Here is a 16,173-nt window from a genome sequence, read left to right on the forward strand (position 1 = left end):
GGATTACCATAATGAATGGTAAAACTCAGCCTCCTTTCCTACTCATTGGCTTATACTCTACCTCAGCCCCCATCCCACTGACCCATTCAGGAGATTGGAAGACTCTTGGGACATATCAAAAGCCAAGGGAAAATCTTATAACTACTCATAGTTTAGGGTTCCCCCCTCAATAAAATGGGGAGGTTGTTTCCATCTAATCACTCTATATTCAGGCCCACTGATGGACAACTCGGCCATTTCCATATTCTGATTAGCAGTTTATGACCTTCCTCTTAAATAGAAATCAGCAGTCAAGGAGAACTAAAAATGTGAAGCTACCCTTTAATGTGAGAAGCACCAAACAAGTTTGAACTTATTCTCTGTTTTCTTTACAAATTTCCTAGGAGAAATATTCCTTAGGGGATATTTCCACTAGGGAAAAACAAAACCTATGTTTAACAGCTTCAGAGACCTAGGAGAAGATGTTGTATCCATTAAATAAAAGCAGGAGGATATAAAAAGTAACTGTCGCAGAATAAAAATGAAAAAGCTCTTGGAAATTAAAAATATGATCACGAGAATTTAAAAGGCAATGAAAACTTGAAAAAAACAACCCAGAATGTTGAACCAAAAAAAGAAAAAAAAGAAAAAAGAAAATAAATTATCAAAGAAATAAAGCAAGAAACTTTCCTTGAAGTGAAGGACATGAATTTTCAGATTATGGGTGTTCTGTCAGTACTCATAATAAATAAAAATGGTCTACACCAAGGCACATGATCATGATATTTTAGAACATTGATGAGAAGGTTCTGAGATAGAGAGCTCAAATGCCTATGCCAAGAAGAAGAAAGAAAAGAAAGAAAGAAAGAAAGAAAGAAAGAAAGAAAGAAAGAAAGAAAGAAAATAGAAAACAATGGACAATATTTTCAAAATCTGAGTGAAAATGATTTCCAACCTAAAATTCTATCTCCAGAAAATCTATCTATCATACAATGGTGAATGTGCTCCACCAAAGTGAGAAAGGAAACTGAGAATGAGGAACAAATAGGGTCGAGGAAAAAGGAATAAACTGAGATGAGCAGAAAGAAAATTAAACAAGTGGAAAGTGAGGGAATTCCTGATGAAAAGTGAAAGAAATGTATAAGGAAATATAATCAAAGTACACTATGTGCCTCAGCTGGGAATAAATCATATTTACACGGCTTAATAACGTAAACCCTGAATATCCTTCTGTCAAATGCATATCTGATATTATCACATTGGGAGAATGTAAATAGGGTAGGGATATGTTTTCTTTGGGTAGAGGGTGATATTCAAGGATTTCTGTTAAATACATCGTTTTAATACAAGCGTCAGGAAGGCATGAGTTTTTGTTTTGTCCACCATGAATTGCTAGTACCTAGAACAATGTCTGGCACATAGTAGGCCCTCAACAAATATTTGTAGCATGAATGAAACTTTCTTCTAAGGAATATTTCTCCTAGGAAATTTGTAAAGAACACAGAGAGTAGGTCAAAGTAAATGAAAATAAACTTCAAGAAGGTTAGTACATGGAATCTGTTTCTCTCTAAAATTGTAAGACTAGCAGTTTCAAAATTTAAAAGTAATTACATAAGATAGTTAAACTGAGCATCAAAATACTTGAGACAATTTAAAAGCACAAGAAACTTCTATGAAATTATTCTTTATAAATCTTTATGCCAGCTGGTTTGATTGGAGATGCCTTGGAGCTCAGAACAGTTCCAGGGAAGTCAAAATGTAATTTTCTCAATTTAGAAAGCAAGTTATTGTATTGACTTTTTCTTCCATTCACTCACTGATATAATACAAGGATGGGGTGAGGAAAACTGCCTTGTGTGCTTCTGGAGCTAGTGAGCTTCTGAAGAGAAGAAGCCCTCAGTACTTGCTCTCATAACAGATTCCAGGACACTGATTCCTTCCATTCAATAAAGAGGTGCGTCTTTGGACCAAGGATCTGTTTTGCCATCTAATGGATCTAAATTGGGTCTATTTAGTTCAACTTGGCTGAGAATTCACTGCCAACTCTTACTGTAATGAACCCATGGAACTCTTCACTCATTCATCCTCTTGCTCACTCCCCCTTCACTGGACATTTGCTGCACACCTACTGTGCGCCAGGTACTGTGCAAAGACAGGAGGAAGAAGATTATGTCAAATAATTCTGGGTGCTTGGAGCTAAAATAGCCGGCCCTATTGGAGCTCGCAAGAAGATGTTCAAAGCGCGGATCCAGGTATATTGGTGTTAAGATCTGCCTCTGGGTCGGGTGCACACTCTTGTTAGAGTGCAGGCAGCTGATCCCAGTTCAGCCCTCTCCAGCCCTCAATCCCAAGGACTCAAAGTTGCCCCCAGATTCATATTTGTGGGCCTCCCGGGGAGGCCAAACCTCGACCTGACTCCTCCCGCGCGCCTCTCCAGCTTCCCCCGCTCAGCGCGCCACTAACTTCGTCCAAGCTAAGCAGCTTGGGGCTCTAGGGTCCGGGGCCTTATGGATCTTCTCTCCGACCCCTCCCCCCTCACCTTCGTCCCGACACGGGCCCAGCGATTTCTCCCAGTCCCCAGAGCTCAGGGGTGGGGGTGGGGGATGGTCCAACCCCGAAATGCTAGAGCGGGCTACATGCTCTGCCAGACCTCAGAGACGGGTGGCAGTGGTCCGGAAAGAGGCGGTGTGGAGGACAGAGGCATCAGTTAGGTAGTGTCTCCCAGCCGTGCCTTTCCACTCCTGCTGGAATCCGGGGACAGCGACCCAGAGGTCTGTCGTATTTGCAGGGCTTTGGAAAGAGGAAGGGCCCTGTCCCCCCCTCCGCGTCCGCTATGGCCCTGGGCCACGTTGTAGGTGCCACGCTGCGTTCAGGGGTTAGGGACGACTCTGGGTCATGAAGCCACTGTGCACTCTGCCTGCTGGCGTAGCAAGAAGGCCCCGCAAGAGCGGCTGGCTTTGAGGGTCAGGATTCTTTGGGATGTTGCGTGGAGTTTTTGTTGCCCAGGTGCTAGAGGACAACCCGTCGTCGCTCCGAAGGCAGGGTCCTGCAACAGCAAAAGACAGACCCACAGGGCAGCCCCTGAGTGCCTTTCTGATCTGCAGAAGCAGGAAGCACCGGCGGGTGGGATGCCGCGAGCCTCTGGGCGAGGCTTCTCTAGAGGCTACCCGAAGTTAGGAGGGGCCCGAGGGAGCTTTGGGGAGGCACAGCCCCCATCCCAAGAAAGGGCTAGCCTAAGGTCCGGAGGGTGGGTGATACTTCTTCACTTCTTCCCCACTGCCTCTACCTGCCAGTCCACTCTGCGCCCCTTTCCGTAAGAGCCCGGGATCTTTTCCCCTCGCCCGGGTGCTGTGAGTACCCGCAGCGCCTACTCCGAGAAACTGCCTTTCCTGAAGAAAGGAGGTAGAGGCTGAGTCCATGCGCCCGGATGTGCGTGCTTGGGGAACAGTGTGCACCCGTGTGTGTGTGTAAAACGTGCCTGTTTCCTAAAGCAGAAACTCTGGGGGCTGCTTTTGGGTCTGGGAGAAGTTGGTTTGGGTTGTTGCGCGCGCGCTCACTTGCAAACAGCTCGCGAAGGCGCGTCTGTTGCAGCAAGTGCTGGCTATTAACAGGAGTGTCCGTGTGTGAATGCGAAAGGCAGAGCTGGTGGCTGGGGACCAGGTGTATGAGCCCGGGACGTGCGCCCCGCGGGCAGTGTGAGCGCGCTCACCAGCGGTCTGTAGCTGAGAGGGGCGCGTGTGTGAAAGTCTGAAGTCTGCCCTTAAGGCTTGCAGCACCGGCTCTCCTTTGCGGGACCGCGCAGGACGCGCGCCCGCTCGACAATGAAGCGCTTCAGAGAAGTGGGGCAGGGGTATGGAGCGAGAGGGGCAGAAACCTGGGCACAGGCTGTCCCAGCCCAGCAGCTTAGCAAACAGAAGCCAGAAGCACAGGACAGCTGTGTAAACCAACTCCGGCGGCGCCGCAGTGCAGGGTCCTGGGTTAGAGGGGGGCATGCTGATCCCACAGTCGAGGTTTCTGGAGTAGGAGGGAGATGCCTAGCACTACTTGTAGCCAGTGGCAGCTTAGCCCCTTCCCCAGTCCTCCCGACCACTCCTACCGGTCCCAGAGAAGTGAGGCGAAGGAGGCTTGGCTGGCTGCCAGACTAGAAGCAAAACGACTTTGAGGGGTGCAGGGTGCGGGGGCGCAGGTGGCCTGGGGGTGGGGGAAAGTGCGGAGGTTATCTCAGGGGCACCCAAGGTGGTCCAAAGAGATCAATGTTTCAGGGCCCCTCTTCCCTCCCTCCCCCAGCCCCTCTCTGCTCCATCCAACTCCTTCACAGTGGGCTATTTCAGCTGAGTTCCCTTTTTAGAACCCAGGACTCCTCGGGGTCCAGGTGGCCAGATGGGGTCCTTACTGGCATAGCAAGAGGGGCTTCAAGACTAGAGTTCAGGCACCAAGACAGTGAGAGAAGCTCTGGTCCCTCACTGTGGCTGACTCCAAACTCTCCTCCATTGGCCCTCATTTTCTGGACGTCGTCGAAAGCTCTCCACCCCTCCCTGCCCTCCCGCTCTCCAAGCAATGACCTCATTGCAAAAGACAGCCAGAGCGGATGGTTCCCCTCCCTAGAGAACCAGTGCAGGGAGAGCGAGCAATGACGCCACTGGAGCTGGGTCGGTCCTGGCCACTTTGGATTGGCCGCGCGGACTCGTGGGGACCCCCCTCCCACTGTCGCTGGAATAAGAGCTGAGAGCTCCGCGGGGAAGACGCCCGCAGCAGGCGTTGTGTCCAACGGGGTGGACCGGCCGCTCGCGCTCTCCAGAAACTCGTCTCCAGGTGAGGAACTCCCCCCTCTGCCCACTCTAATAACTTGCCTTTGGATTAGTTCATCTAGTTTGCTCCATCTGTCTGCCTTTCCTTTGCCTCTCACGGGCATCGCGGCCCACCTACGGCAGGTGCTCCTAGCTCTCTGTCCCGCTCAGGGGAAGGGGGGCGGTTGAGAGGAGAGCATTTTCTTCTAATTAGCACAGGTGGAACTTCAAGCATTCCCAGGGTTTGCCTGGGCGCTGGAAGCTCCGCGAGCTCAGGTAGGCGGGTCTGCGGCCCCTTCGTTAGAACCCCTGGGAGTGCAGGATCCTGCTCGAGTTTGGTCTGGGAATGCCCTGCGCGGTCTGTGTCCTGAGGGATCATGTTTGATTCTCGGGACGGTGCAGCCTTGAGCTTTCTTGTGAGGCGCCGCCAGCCCACGAGCGTCCCTGGGGCACGGAGGGGACCTGCGACTGTGCAGTCAGCCGCGCAGGACAAGGGGGCTCACTTCCAGATGCTGGCGCCCAGCACCCACTGCCAAACTGCGCTCCAGCGTAGACGGGCTGGGCGGGCAGAGCCCTGACACACCGGTAACTGCACATTAAAATCTTCCTCCAAACCAAACCCAGATACTGGGTGGATCGACCAGTGCTCCTTTCCAAGGTACCCTTCCTGCTTTCCTGTCCCATGCGTTAGTGCCAAGTCCAAAAGAAAGGGGTAGGTGGTCCTAGATTTCTCAGTTCCTGAGAAGACTAGAGCAATGGGAGAGCAAATTGACATTAGGGTGGGTCCCCGCTTGTTTTCTGCAAAGGGCGGAAGGAAGGTGTGGGTTTGTGTGCATGCATGCACTCGTTTGTGGCTTCTCCCCGATTTCCACAGAACTCCACCACACCCTGAGACACTTGTCTCTGCTCTACAAAGCCATTCATTGCACTGTATCTTTTGAGATTCACAGCAGCCCATCTGGCAAATGAATGGAGGTATGGGGAGGTAGGGTAACCCGAGGCCACAAAACCTGCGCGGCAGAACAGGCACTTAGGTCTGTGGGCCCCAGGCCTTGCTTGGTCTTCGCGCAGTGGTAATATCATTCTCTCTTTACAGAGAGGCAGCATGGGCTTCGGGAAGTCCTCCCCCTTTCTGGCTTTCAGCATCTTGGTCCTGTGCCAGGCAGGCAGCCTCCAGGCGGCACCATTCAGGTGAGACAGCGGAAGCCACAGAACACTCCCCTTCTACTGCCCCTGGGCTGAGGCAGTTCTGTGCCTCTGAGGTCACAGCAGCAAGGCTCCTGGTGCATTAAGACCCTCAGGTGGACCTCAGATTGGGCCTTGTGGGCTGGGAGTCGGGGGAGGGGGCACATCCTCAGGGTAGGTCACAGGGACCAGGAAGCCTTGCTACTTGTCATGGGGTGGAGGCAGTCAGGGGCTCAGAGCCTCTCTTGGATTTGCTTCCCCCCTGAAGGTCTGCTTTGGAGAGCCTCCCAGACCCCACCGCACTCAGTGAGAAGGAAGGGCGCCTCCTGCTGGCTGCCCTGGTGAAGGCCTATGTGCAGGGGAAGACAAATGAACTGGAGCAGGAGCAGGAGCAGGAGGAGACAGAGGGCTCCAGGTAAGGCTCCCACCCTGCCCTGGCATATACCCCAGGAAATACAACATCTGGCCAGGGCACCAGCAGGCTGTGGTTGTTCATCAGGCCCTGGGGCCCAGTCATTCTCAAGCTCTGAGGAAGACAGAAGTCCAGGTGTAGCTGAAGAGATTGTGGTTAGACAAAAAGACACATTCCTGAAAGCTTTTAGGAAATGAAATGGGGAGGTACGGAATCACTTACTCGGGGGAATTGGTCTTGCCCTAAGGAAACTCCCAGCATTGGCTGACTTGGGACCGGTAAGTGTGAAGCCAGGGGATGGACTCAGCATATCTCAGGATGTTTTAGAAATTTAACCTGTGTGTGTTGTTCTTTCACACCCACAAGGAGCCTTCATTGCACATTTGCAAGGTGAAGCCAAAGGCCTTGCAGAGGGTGGGGTCAGGTAGAGCAGTACCTGAGGTAGGTCTGGGGGCTTGAGATGTGTAGGATCTGTGGAGACGTGCATGTTGTCATGGGGCCAGACGCCCTTCCCCAGCCCCACCTCCCTATGTCCCCTGAGCCTGGAGCTCACGCCAGCCCCTGGCCCGGCCCTGGCACTGCCTGGCATGTGCTGCACCTGCATCTACCCTAAGGACCTCTCTGCAGAGCAGGGACTGAGAAGCATGCGGAAGGCTAGGAAAGGGCACCCCTTCCCCGCTGCAACCCTGCCCCACGCTGCCCTGGCTTAGCAAGCCTCGGAGTTCTCCTGATGGAGGATGTGTGAGCTGCCCTCCTGCCTGCCCCTCCTGCCTCTGCTCCAGGTGCCCCTCCCTCGTCTAACTTTCTGCATGACTGCCCTCAGGGGCGGGCCTGGCGCATGGTATTGTCTGGCATGTCTTTTCCCTGCAGCCTGGACAGCTTCCGAGCTAAGCGGTGCAGTAATCTGAGTACCTGTGTGCTGGGCGCATACTCGAAGGACCTGAACAACTTTCATACATTCTCTGGCATCGGCTTCGGGGCTGAAACACCTGGCAAGAAAAGGGACATAGCCAGCAGCTTGGAGAAGGGCCAGTAACCCTGCTTTGGGGTGCCCCAGGATGGCAACCAGACTCCTTCCACTCCTTCCTGATTTCCCTTCTTGCTCCCATTTTTGAACTAAATGCATGCAGATTCCACTTTGATTGCTCTTCAAGCTGGTATTGGTAGCTTTGCTTATCACAGAGAATATGGGGGACCTCAGGATGGAAGGGAAGAGAGCAGGACTCATAGGCCAGGTTAGAGGCAAGAGTGAGGGAAGCTTCTTGAGATCCCAGAGGATTTCATGGTAGAGTCCCCAATTTCTGCTGCATCCTTCATGTTTCATCATTGATGAATAAACCTATTTTCTAAAAGGATTTGCACTGTGGTGGTCATTACTCTGGTCGTGTCCAAGGCTTGAGAGTACCCAGAACCTATGCTTAAAAGTAGCGTTAGCCTCAGGGTAGCTGGGTACAGGGCTTGGTGAGTGATTCTTGTGAACCAGTTCCACCGTCAAGAACAGGTGTGCTGAGAAACAGGTAAACACTTCTGGGGGAGGACGCTGTTTCCCTCTTCTCACAGCCTCTTTCAGGTAAGACGTCAGGGAATTTTCCTTTCCCATGGAAAGTGGTTTTGATGGTGCCTGTGGCTGCTCTATGGTTTCTCTATGCCCCTTGCATGTCTTGGGATTGGGCTGGGCCTTTGGTGACCACTTCATCCTGGTTCTAAAGAGACTGTATGTAAGTGACGGTAAGTGCTGATTTCAGTACATGCCTCATGGCTTGACACTGGGTTTTTTCTTTTTCTTTTTTTTTTAAAGTTTTTATTTAAATTCCAGTTAGTTGACATACAGCGTAATATTAGCTTCACGTGTATGATATGGTGATGCAACACTTCCATACAACAGCCAGTGCTCATCACATTGGCACTGGGTTTTTTTCATGAAGGTCTTTGGGCAGGGCTCCTAGCAAAAGCTGCCAGGCCACTTCTCCTAACAGCTTTGATAATTGCATTTAGGAGAAACACTTATTCTTAAGCGGTATGTCGAAGAGCTGAAATTCTCTTTATGAAGGTCTCAGGGGCAGGCTCCTGCCCCTCGCCTCTCACTGACAGACCTCTTCTTTCCCCATCCTGCAAATCAGCGTCACTGCCCAGAAGAGATCCTGCAACACTGCCACCTGTGTGACCCATCGGCTGGCAGGCTTGCTGAGCAGATCTGGAGGTGTTGTGAAGAACAACTTTGTGCCCACCAACGTGGGCTCCGAAGCCTTTGGCCGTCGCCGCAGGGACCTTCATGCCTGAGCAGCTCAGTGACTCCAGGAAGAAGGTGACTGCCCTTTTCCGTTGGGTCGGAGGGGAGGGGATTTGGGGGTTATGAGCCACATTATGAAACCCACTGGACCTGGGAAGGGTCTTCAAATCCCTTCTTTCCAATTCCATGCTTCCTTCTCAGTGGTGAGATTCTTCCACAACTCAGCCTGAAATCAGAGCGTTGACACAGGCTGCAGACATGCAGCGTCATCTCTCTGAGAAGAGAAATGAGAAATAAAATGCTTGCCAAATGATAATTGCTTTTTTTTCCATCATCTGCCTTAAAAGCCTGTCTACATCTCATACCTATAGGTTGTAAATGCTGTTTTCCTGTACATTTGTGTTCTTTTTATAATAATTGTGGTTGTTTCCTTCTTGTCCTTCTTATTTGCCAATGTCTCCTTCTTCTCCTTCTCTACTTCCTCTTCCTTCTTACTTCTTTGTCTTCTTTTTTTATTTTATTTTTTTCCCATCTCAGGTCACCATGAAGCTGAACTCACCACTTCTGTTAATTTCTGTTGACAACACTTGGTGGGAAGGCCCCATGGAAGATATACATGTTTGCATCCCAATAGATACTGAAAAAAGCACCTTTGTCACTTACAAGGAATGAAAGTGAATGCAAAATAAGCTAATTCCATATGTATTGTGTATCCTTTTTATATTTGACTCTGTGTGTGTCAGTGTGGTGGTGGCATCTATCGTTGGCTTATCTGGTAGCAAACTGGTTCTTTGAGAGCTATCCTGTTGATCACAGCAGCTCTGCAAACCTTAGGGGGACAATAAGTCATTGTCTTTGTGGCCTCTGGGGACATGTGGTAATGGTGATGCTTTGCCTTGTTGTCTAAGAACATGACTGTAGACTTTATTTAAGGAAATCTCAATGTTGTATCATTTGTGAACTTCATCAAGATTAAAAACATATTTTGGATACATGTGTTTTGAGACCCTGGTGATTCATTTCAACTTGTTTCCCTATGTAATAATAATAACACTAACAGTTGACATGTTTTGAGTGCTTACTCAAATTGGGACAGTTGATATTCTAAGACAGTGTTTTATACGTATTAATTCATTTAATCTTTATGACAACTCCACAAAGGAGATACCATTGGTATTTCCATGTTGCCTCTGAAGAAACAGAGGCCTGGAGAAGTGAAGTCCAAGGTCACAGAGATAGACAATAGTAGACTCAGGCATTGGTTTCCAGAGCCTACAGTTGAAACCACTGCATTATATGCTTCTTGACAATGGCTTCTGATGAGTTCCAGAGACCTGTGAGCCGTTCTTTGACCTAACTGCCTCACATGGCAGACCCTCAGATTTTGAAGACAAATGGACCGTGTTAAAACATACAAACAACCTAGTCTTTATATAATAAAATGGATCCCTTTTACCCATTGCTTGGTGCTACATGTTGGAAAGTTTGTGTGCCCTCCCTCCATCCGCACCCTGCCTAGCCAAAAAATTGTATATTGAAACCTAAGCCCCAAAGTGATGGTCTTGGGAGGTGGGAACTTGGGGAGGTGATTAGGTCATAAGGGTCATCCCCTCCTGAATGGGACCAGTGCCCTTTCAAATAAGGGTGGAGAGAATTCCCTTGCTGCTTTTGCCATGTGGGGCCACAGTGAGAAGAACTGCTGTGAGTGAGGAAAGGGGCCCCCACCAGGTGTGAATCTGCTGGCGCCTTGAACTTGAATTTCCCAGCCTTTAGAACTGAGAAGTAAATATTTGTTGTTTATAAGCCACCTGGTCTGTGGCATTTTGTTACAGCCGTCCCAGCAGACTAATGAAGACACTTGGCTTCAACACATGATCCTTTTATGGTCAATGTTATTACACCTATGTGCCATCTCTTACACCGCCCAGGTGTATTGTAACATCTATAGATCCATAAATATTTCCCCGTATATGGGAGGGACGTTTAAACATAACCACAGTCCCATTTAACAACTAAAGTAAATTAACATTAATTTCTTAATTCCTTCATCTCACATCCAGTCATGGTTCAAATTCCTCCATTATCTTATATATGTGTATGTTTGGTGTCTGTATAAAGTCAGGGCTCAGATTAGGTCTCCACATTGCTGCTGGTTTATATGTTTTTTGTTTTTGCTGGTTTATATGTTTTAAGGCTCTTCTAATCTAGATGTTGCCCTCCATTATTTTTTTTTTCCCTTTTGCAATGTATTTGTTGGAGGAACTAAGTTATTTGTCCACTGGGGTTCTCCACACGTTGAATTCTGATGACTACATTTCTTTTTTTTTTTTTTAAGTTTATTTATTTATTTTGAGAGAGAGAGAGAGAGAAAACAGGGAAGGAGCAGAGAGAGAAGGAGAGAGGGAATCCCAAGTAGGCTTTGTGCTGTCAGTGAAGAGTTCAGTGTGGGGCTTGATCCTACTATCTGTGAGATCATGAACTGAGCTGAAATCAAGAGTTTGACACTTAACGGACTGAGCCACTCAGGCACCCCTTGATGACCACATTTCTATGGTGAGATTTAACGTGTTTCTTTATCTGCTTTATTTGTTGTGAATCAGTGAATGAGGAGAAAGAGAAGTTGGAAGCAAGGTCTGAGAAGTAATGAGGAGGGAAGATCATATCATGTAGGACCTTGTAGGGCATAGGAAAGACGTTGGTTTCCTATCAACGTTTAGTCAGTAAAACAGAAACCACATCAATAATTTTAATGGAAAGAATATAAGAAACTGACCAAGTAGGGGCACCTGGGTGGCTCAGTTGGCTAAGTAAAAAAGTGTCTGACTCTCGGTTTCAGCTCAGGTCATGATCTCATGGTTCTGTGAGTCTCAGCCCTGTGTTGGACTCTGCACTGACAGTGCAGAGCCTACTTGGGATTCTCTCTCTCTCTCCCTCTCTCTCTACCCATCCCCTCTTACACTGTCTCTGTCTCTCTCAAAACAAATAAATACATTTAAAAAATGGAAAAAAAAAGAAACTAAGTAGGGTTTAGAAAAGATGAAAGAGAACAAGAGTTAGTGCAGAGATAGAAAGTGAAGGAGGCAGCTACCATCCTCAGGGCTGGGGGAACAAAGATAAGAAGAGGTCAGGCACTGACAATCTAGAACCTTGGAGAAGGATGCTCAGACCACTGAGAAGAGAGGTGGGCAGATGTGGGATCTTTGAAAGGGTGCGACAAAACTGTTGGAGGAGTATGGGAAAACGGAACCAAACTGGAAATTTGGAAACGTCTTCTCTGCCAGACCACTGGATGAAGGAAAATGCAGCTTGCAGAGTCCCAGCTCCAGCGTCTCTTTAATTTAAGCATAACGTTTTAAATTTGCACAAAGAAACTCCATTCTGTGCACAGTTCTGTGAACTTTCACAAATACATTGACTTGTGTCATCACCTCAATAGATACAAAAGTTTCATTGCTCCTCAAAAGTCTGCCATGCTTCTCCTTTGCAGTCAATTGCACAGCCGCTCACCCCTGGAGACAACTGTTATGTCTGTCTGTATAGTGTATTTTTTATATTTTAAAATTAAGATATAACTGACACATAACATTGTATTACTTTTATGTGCACGACATAATAATCTGATATTTGTAGATATTGTGAAATGGTCACCACACTAACTCGAGTTAGCATCCATCACTACACATTGTTACGATTATTTTTTCTTGTGATGAGCAAGACCTTTTAAGATCTACTCTCTTAGCTACCTTCAAATACGCAGTACCATAGTATTAACTATAGTAATCAGGCTGTACATTACATCCCCAGGACTTATTTAGCTTATAACTGGAAGTTAGTACCTTTTGATTCCCTTCACTAAATTTGCCAACCTCCCCCATCCCCCACCTCTGCCAACTGCCAATCTGCTTTGTTTCTGAATTTGGTGTTTGTTTTTGTTTTTGTTCTCAATTCCACATATAAGTGAGATCATCCACTATTTGTCTTTCTCTTTCTGACTTATTTCACTTAGTGTAATACCCTCAAGGTCTACCCATGTTGTAACAAGTGGCAGGATTTCCTTCTTTTTTTTGGTGAATAAAATTCCATTACACCTATATCTATATATTTCTCTCTCTGTATATATACATGACATGCGTGTGTGTGTGTGTGTGTGTGTGTGTGTGTGTGTGTGTGTATCACATTTTCTTTGCCCTTCATCTCTCCATGGACATTTATTTCATTTCCATGTCTTGTGTATTGTAAATAATGCTGCAATGAACATGGGGGTGCAGAAACCATTTTGAGATAATGATTTCATTTCCTTCAGGTAAATACTCAAAAGTGTAATTGCTAGATCATATGGTAATTCTATTTTTACTTTTCGAGGAACCTCCATACTGTTTTCCATTGTGGATATACCAATTTACATTCCCAAAAACAGTGCACAAGGGTTCCTTTTCTCTACATCATTGCCAACATTTGCTATTTCTTATCTTTTTGATAATAGCCATTCTAAGAGTGGTGACATAATATCTCATCATGGTTGTGAATTGCATTTCTCTAGTGATTAGTAACGTTGAGCACCTTTTCATGTTCCCGTTGTCCATTTGTATGTCTTCTTTGGAAAATGTCTATTCATATCCCTTTGCCTTCTCCAGAATATCAAATAAATGAAGTCAGTATATAGCTTTGAGTCTTTTACTTAGCATAATGCATTTGAGATTTATCCATGTTGTTGCATGTATGAATAATTTGTTTCCTTTTATTGCTGGGCAGTATTACATTGTAGGCATGTACTATGGTTGCTTCATTTATCCCTTGAAGGATACTTGGATTGTTTCCAGTATTTGGAATTTATGAATTTAGCTGCTATAAATTTCTGTGTATAGATTTTTGAGTGAAAGTAAGTGTAGTGGGCTGGATGCCCCCCCAAATATGTCCATGTTCTGATCCCCAGAATATATGAATGTTACCTTTTTTGGGAAAAGGGTCTTTGGTGATATAATTTACAAGGATCTGAAAATGAGGTCAGCTTGGATTGTATAAGTGGGTGTTAAATCCAGTGATATAGTCTTATAAGAGATACACAGAGAAGATACACACAGAGCAGAAGGTGACGAGAAGACAAAAGGCAGAGAGTCACAAGCTGAGGAAGCTAAGTTAACCAGCAACCATCAGAAGCTATAAGAGGCATGGAGTGGATATTCCCCTAGGGTCTCTGGAGGGAGGAGAGCCCTGCTGTCACATAGATTTTGTACTTCTGGCCTCCAGAATGAAAGAATAAGTTTCTGCTCTTTGAAGCCACCGAGTTTGTGGTAATTTGTTATAGTATCCCTAGGAAACTAATGATTTTTTATTTCTTTTAGGTAAATACCTTGGAATGGGATTGCTGTCATTTGGCAAGTATATACATATATTTTTTTTTCCTTAAAAAGTCTTTTATTTTCAATTTATTGTATTTTTTTAATTTAAATTCAAGTTAGTTAACATATAGTGTAGTATTGGTTTCGGGAGTAGAACCCAGTGATTCATCACTTATGACACCCAGTGCTCATCCCAACAAGTGCCCTCCTTAATGCCCATTGTTTAGCCCATCCCCCACCCAACACCCCTCCAGAGACTCTCTGTTTGTTCTCTGTATTTAAGAGTCTCTTGTGTTTTGCTTTCTTCTATGTTTTTTTATCTTACTTTTCCTTTCTTTCCCCTATGTTCATATGTTGTGTTTTTTAAATTCCACATAGGAGTGAAATATATTTGTCTTTCCCTGACTGACTTACTTCACTTAGCATAATACACTCTAGTTCCATCCATGTTGCAAATGGCAAGATTCTATTCTTTTTGATCACTGAGTAATATAAAATATATATACAATGGAATATTACTTGGCGGTCTTTTATTTTTATAAATACCTTCTAATTTCTGTCCATATACATTTACATTCTTGATTATTGCTACCAAATAATCTACACATATCATGTATTCTGCTTATTATGTGTGCTGTAATAAACATAATGATATTGCTTAATCAAGTAAGAAAAACAAATTACAGAAAATTTGAAAAATCAAGACACAATGAAAGATTTCAATAGGTTTAATTCAACCACTGTGATTTTTTATTGCCTTCTTTATGTGTATATTTTACATAGTTCTGTACTGTATATATTATGCTGTATTTTTAAAATAAAGACTTTATTTTTTTAGGGCAGTTTTAGGTTTACAACAAAAATGAGAGGAAGGGACAGAGATTTCCAGATACCCCCTGCCCCCACACATGCATACCTTCTCCCATTATCAACATCACTCACCAGAATAGTATGTATATATGTATTGCCAAGGATGAACCTACATTGACACATCATAATCACCCAAAGTCCATAGTTTACCTCAGAGCTCACTCTGGTGTTGCACATTTACGGGTTTGGGGAATAATGACACCTCTCCATCATTATAACCATGAGGAGTATTTCACTGCCCTAAAGATTTTCCCATGCTCTGCCTGTTCATCATTCCCCTGGCAACCCCTGATCTTTTCATTGTTTCCATGGTTTCACCTTTTCCAGAAAGTCACAAAGTTGGAATCATACGATATGTAGCCTTTTCAGATTGGCTTCTTTCACTTAGTAATATGCATTTAACGTTCCTCCATGTTTTTTCATTTGGGTTTAGCATGGAATAACAGTCCATTTATTTATTCATTCACCCATTTTTTTTTAAATCGTTTTTATTTCTCTGCTAATCATAGCTATCTTTTCCTTGATTTTAAGAGTGTTCACTATTACCTCACACAGCATGCTGTTGCACGGGCTGGGTTTGTGGCACTTGAGTTACCCTTGGGCAAAGTGTCAAGAGAAAAGCGAGGAAGAGGAAAAAGAACCCCCGCCCCCCCCCCCCCCCCAACAGATTTTGGCACTCAAAGATCCACTTTTACGGTGCCTTGTCAAAGATACAGGTTTTAGCTGCCTGCACTGCCACTGCATTTTGGATGTGGAGTGTGGACGCTGGGGCTGGCACTGGAACAGAGCTGGGAGCAAAAAGGAAAATAAAAAATAAGGGAAAATCTAGATTGAAGGGGCTCTGGCCAGAAAGAGGGGGATTCTCTCAGAGTTTTGTTTTCTGTGCTCGCTGCACAATTCCACGATGGAGACAACCCTTGGGCTAAATGTAAAAGAGAAAAGAGGGGGAAGAAAAACCCCAGAGAACTTACTGGCGTTTTTGCCATTCTTTTGCCCTCCCTCCCCAATAACGTACCTGCCACTGATTGCTTTTCTTTTTAATTTGTTTTCAAGTGTATTTCTTTATTTTGAGAGAGAGAGAGAGAGAGAGAGAGAGAGAGAGCAGGGGAGGGGCAGAGACAGAGGGAGAGAGAGAACCATAGGCAGGCTCTGCACTGTCAGCACAGAGCCCAATGTGGGGCTCGAGCTCACGAACTGTGAGATCATGACTTGAGCCAAAACCAAGAGTCAGACACTTAACTGACTCAGCCACCCAGGTGTCCCTGCTACTAATTTTAAGAGCTCTCAGGTAGATTCTTTTTGTATTCTGTCTGGAGGTTTTAGTTGCAATTAGTGTGAGAGGCAGGTTGTAGTGGCTGACTCCATCTTGGC

The 16,173-nt window shown here is 46.0% G+C and overlaps 2 protein-coding genes across 3 annotated transcripts in view; both read left to right on the forward strand.

Annotated features, from left to right (window-relative positions):
- The first annotated feature begins 4,436 nt into the window (after window positions 1-4,436).
- On the forward strand, window positions 4,437-8,477 carry LOC122199618 (calcitonin). 2 transcript variants are annotated; one of them, XM_042904832.1, is made up of 4 exons: window positions 4,437-4,791; window positions 5,863-5,957; window positions 6,220-6,366; window positions 7,234-8,477. In XM_042904832.1, the coding sequence occupies exons 2-4, from the start codon at window positions 5,872-5,874 to the stop codon at window positions 7,397-7,399; spliced, it is 399 nt and encodes a 132-aa protein (XP_042760766.1). In that variant the 5' UTR covers window positions 4,437-4,791; window positions 5,863-5,871; the 3' UTR covers window positions 7,400-8,477. The 2 variants fall into 2 exon arrangements, with proteins under 2 accessions (XP_042760766.1, XP_042760765.1); XM_042904831.1 differs by lacking the exon at window positions 4,437-4,791 and adding an exon at window positions 5,045-5,741.
- Window positions 8,478-8,553: 76 nt separating this feature from the next.
- Window positions 8,554-16,173, forward strand: part of INSC (INSC spindle orientation adaptor protein) — a 161,087-nt gene continuing 153,467 nt past the window's right edge. The window contains exon 1 of the mRNA XM_042904829.1: window positions 8,554-8,668. Within this exon, the coding sequence (XP_042760763.1) occupies window positions 8,636-8,668 (33 nt within the window). The 5' untranslated portion in view covers window positions 8,554-8,635. The remainder of the gene's footprint in view (window positions 8,669-16,173) is intronic.

The sequence above is a fragment of the Panthera leo genome, chromosome D1 (genome assembly GCF_018350215.1).
Source record: "Panthera leo isolate Ple1 chromosome D1, P.leo_Ple1_pat1.1, whole genome shotgun sequence".
In the NCBI taxonomy this organism is placed as follows: Eukaryota; Metazoa; Chordata; class Mammalia; order Carnivora; family Felidae; genus Panthera; species Panthera leo.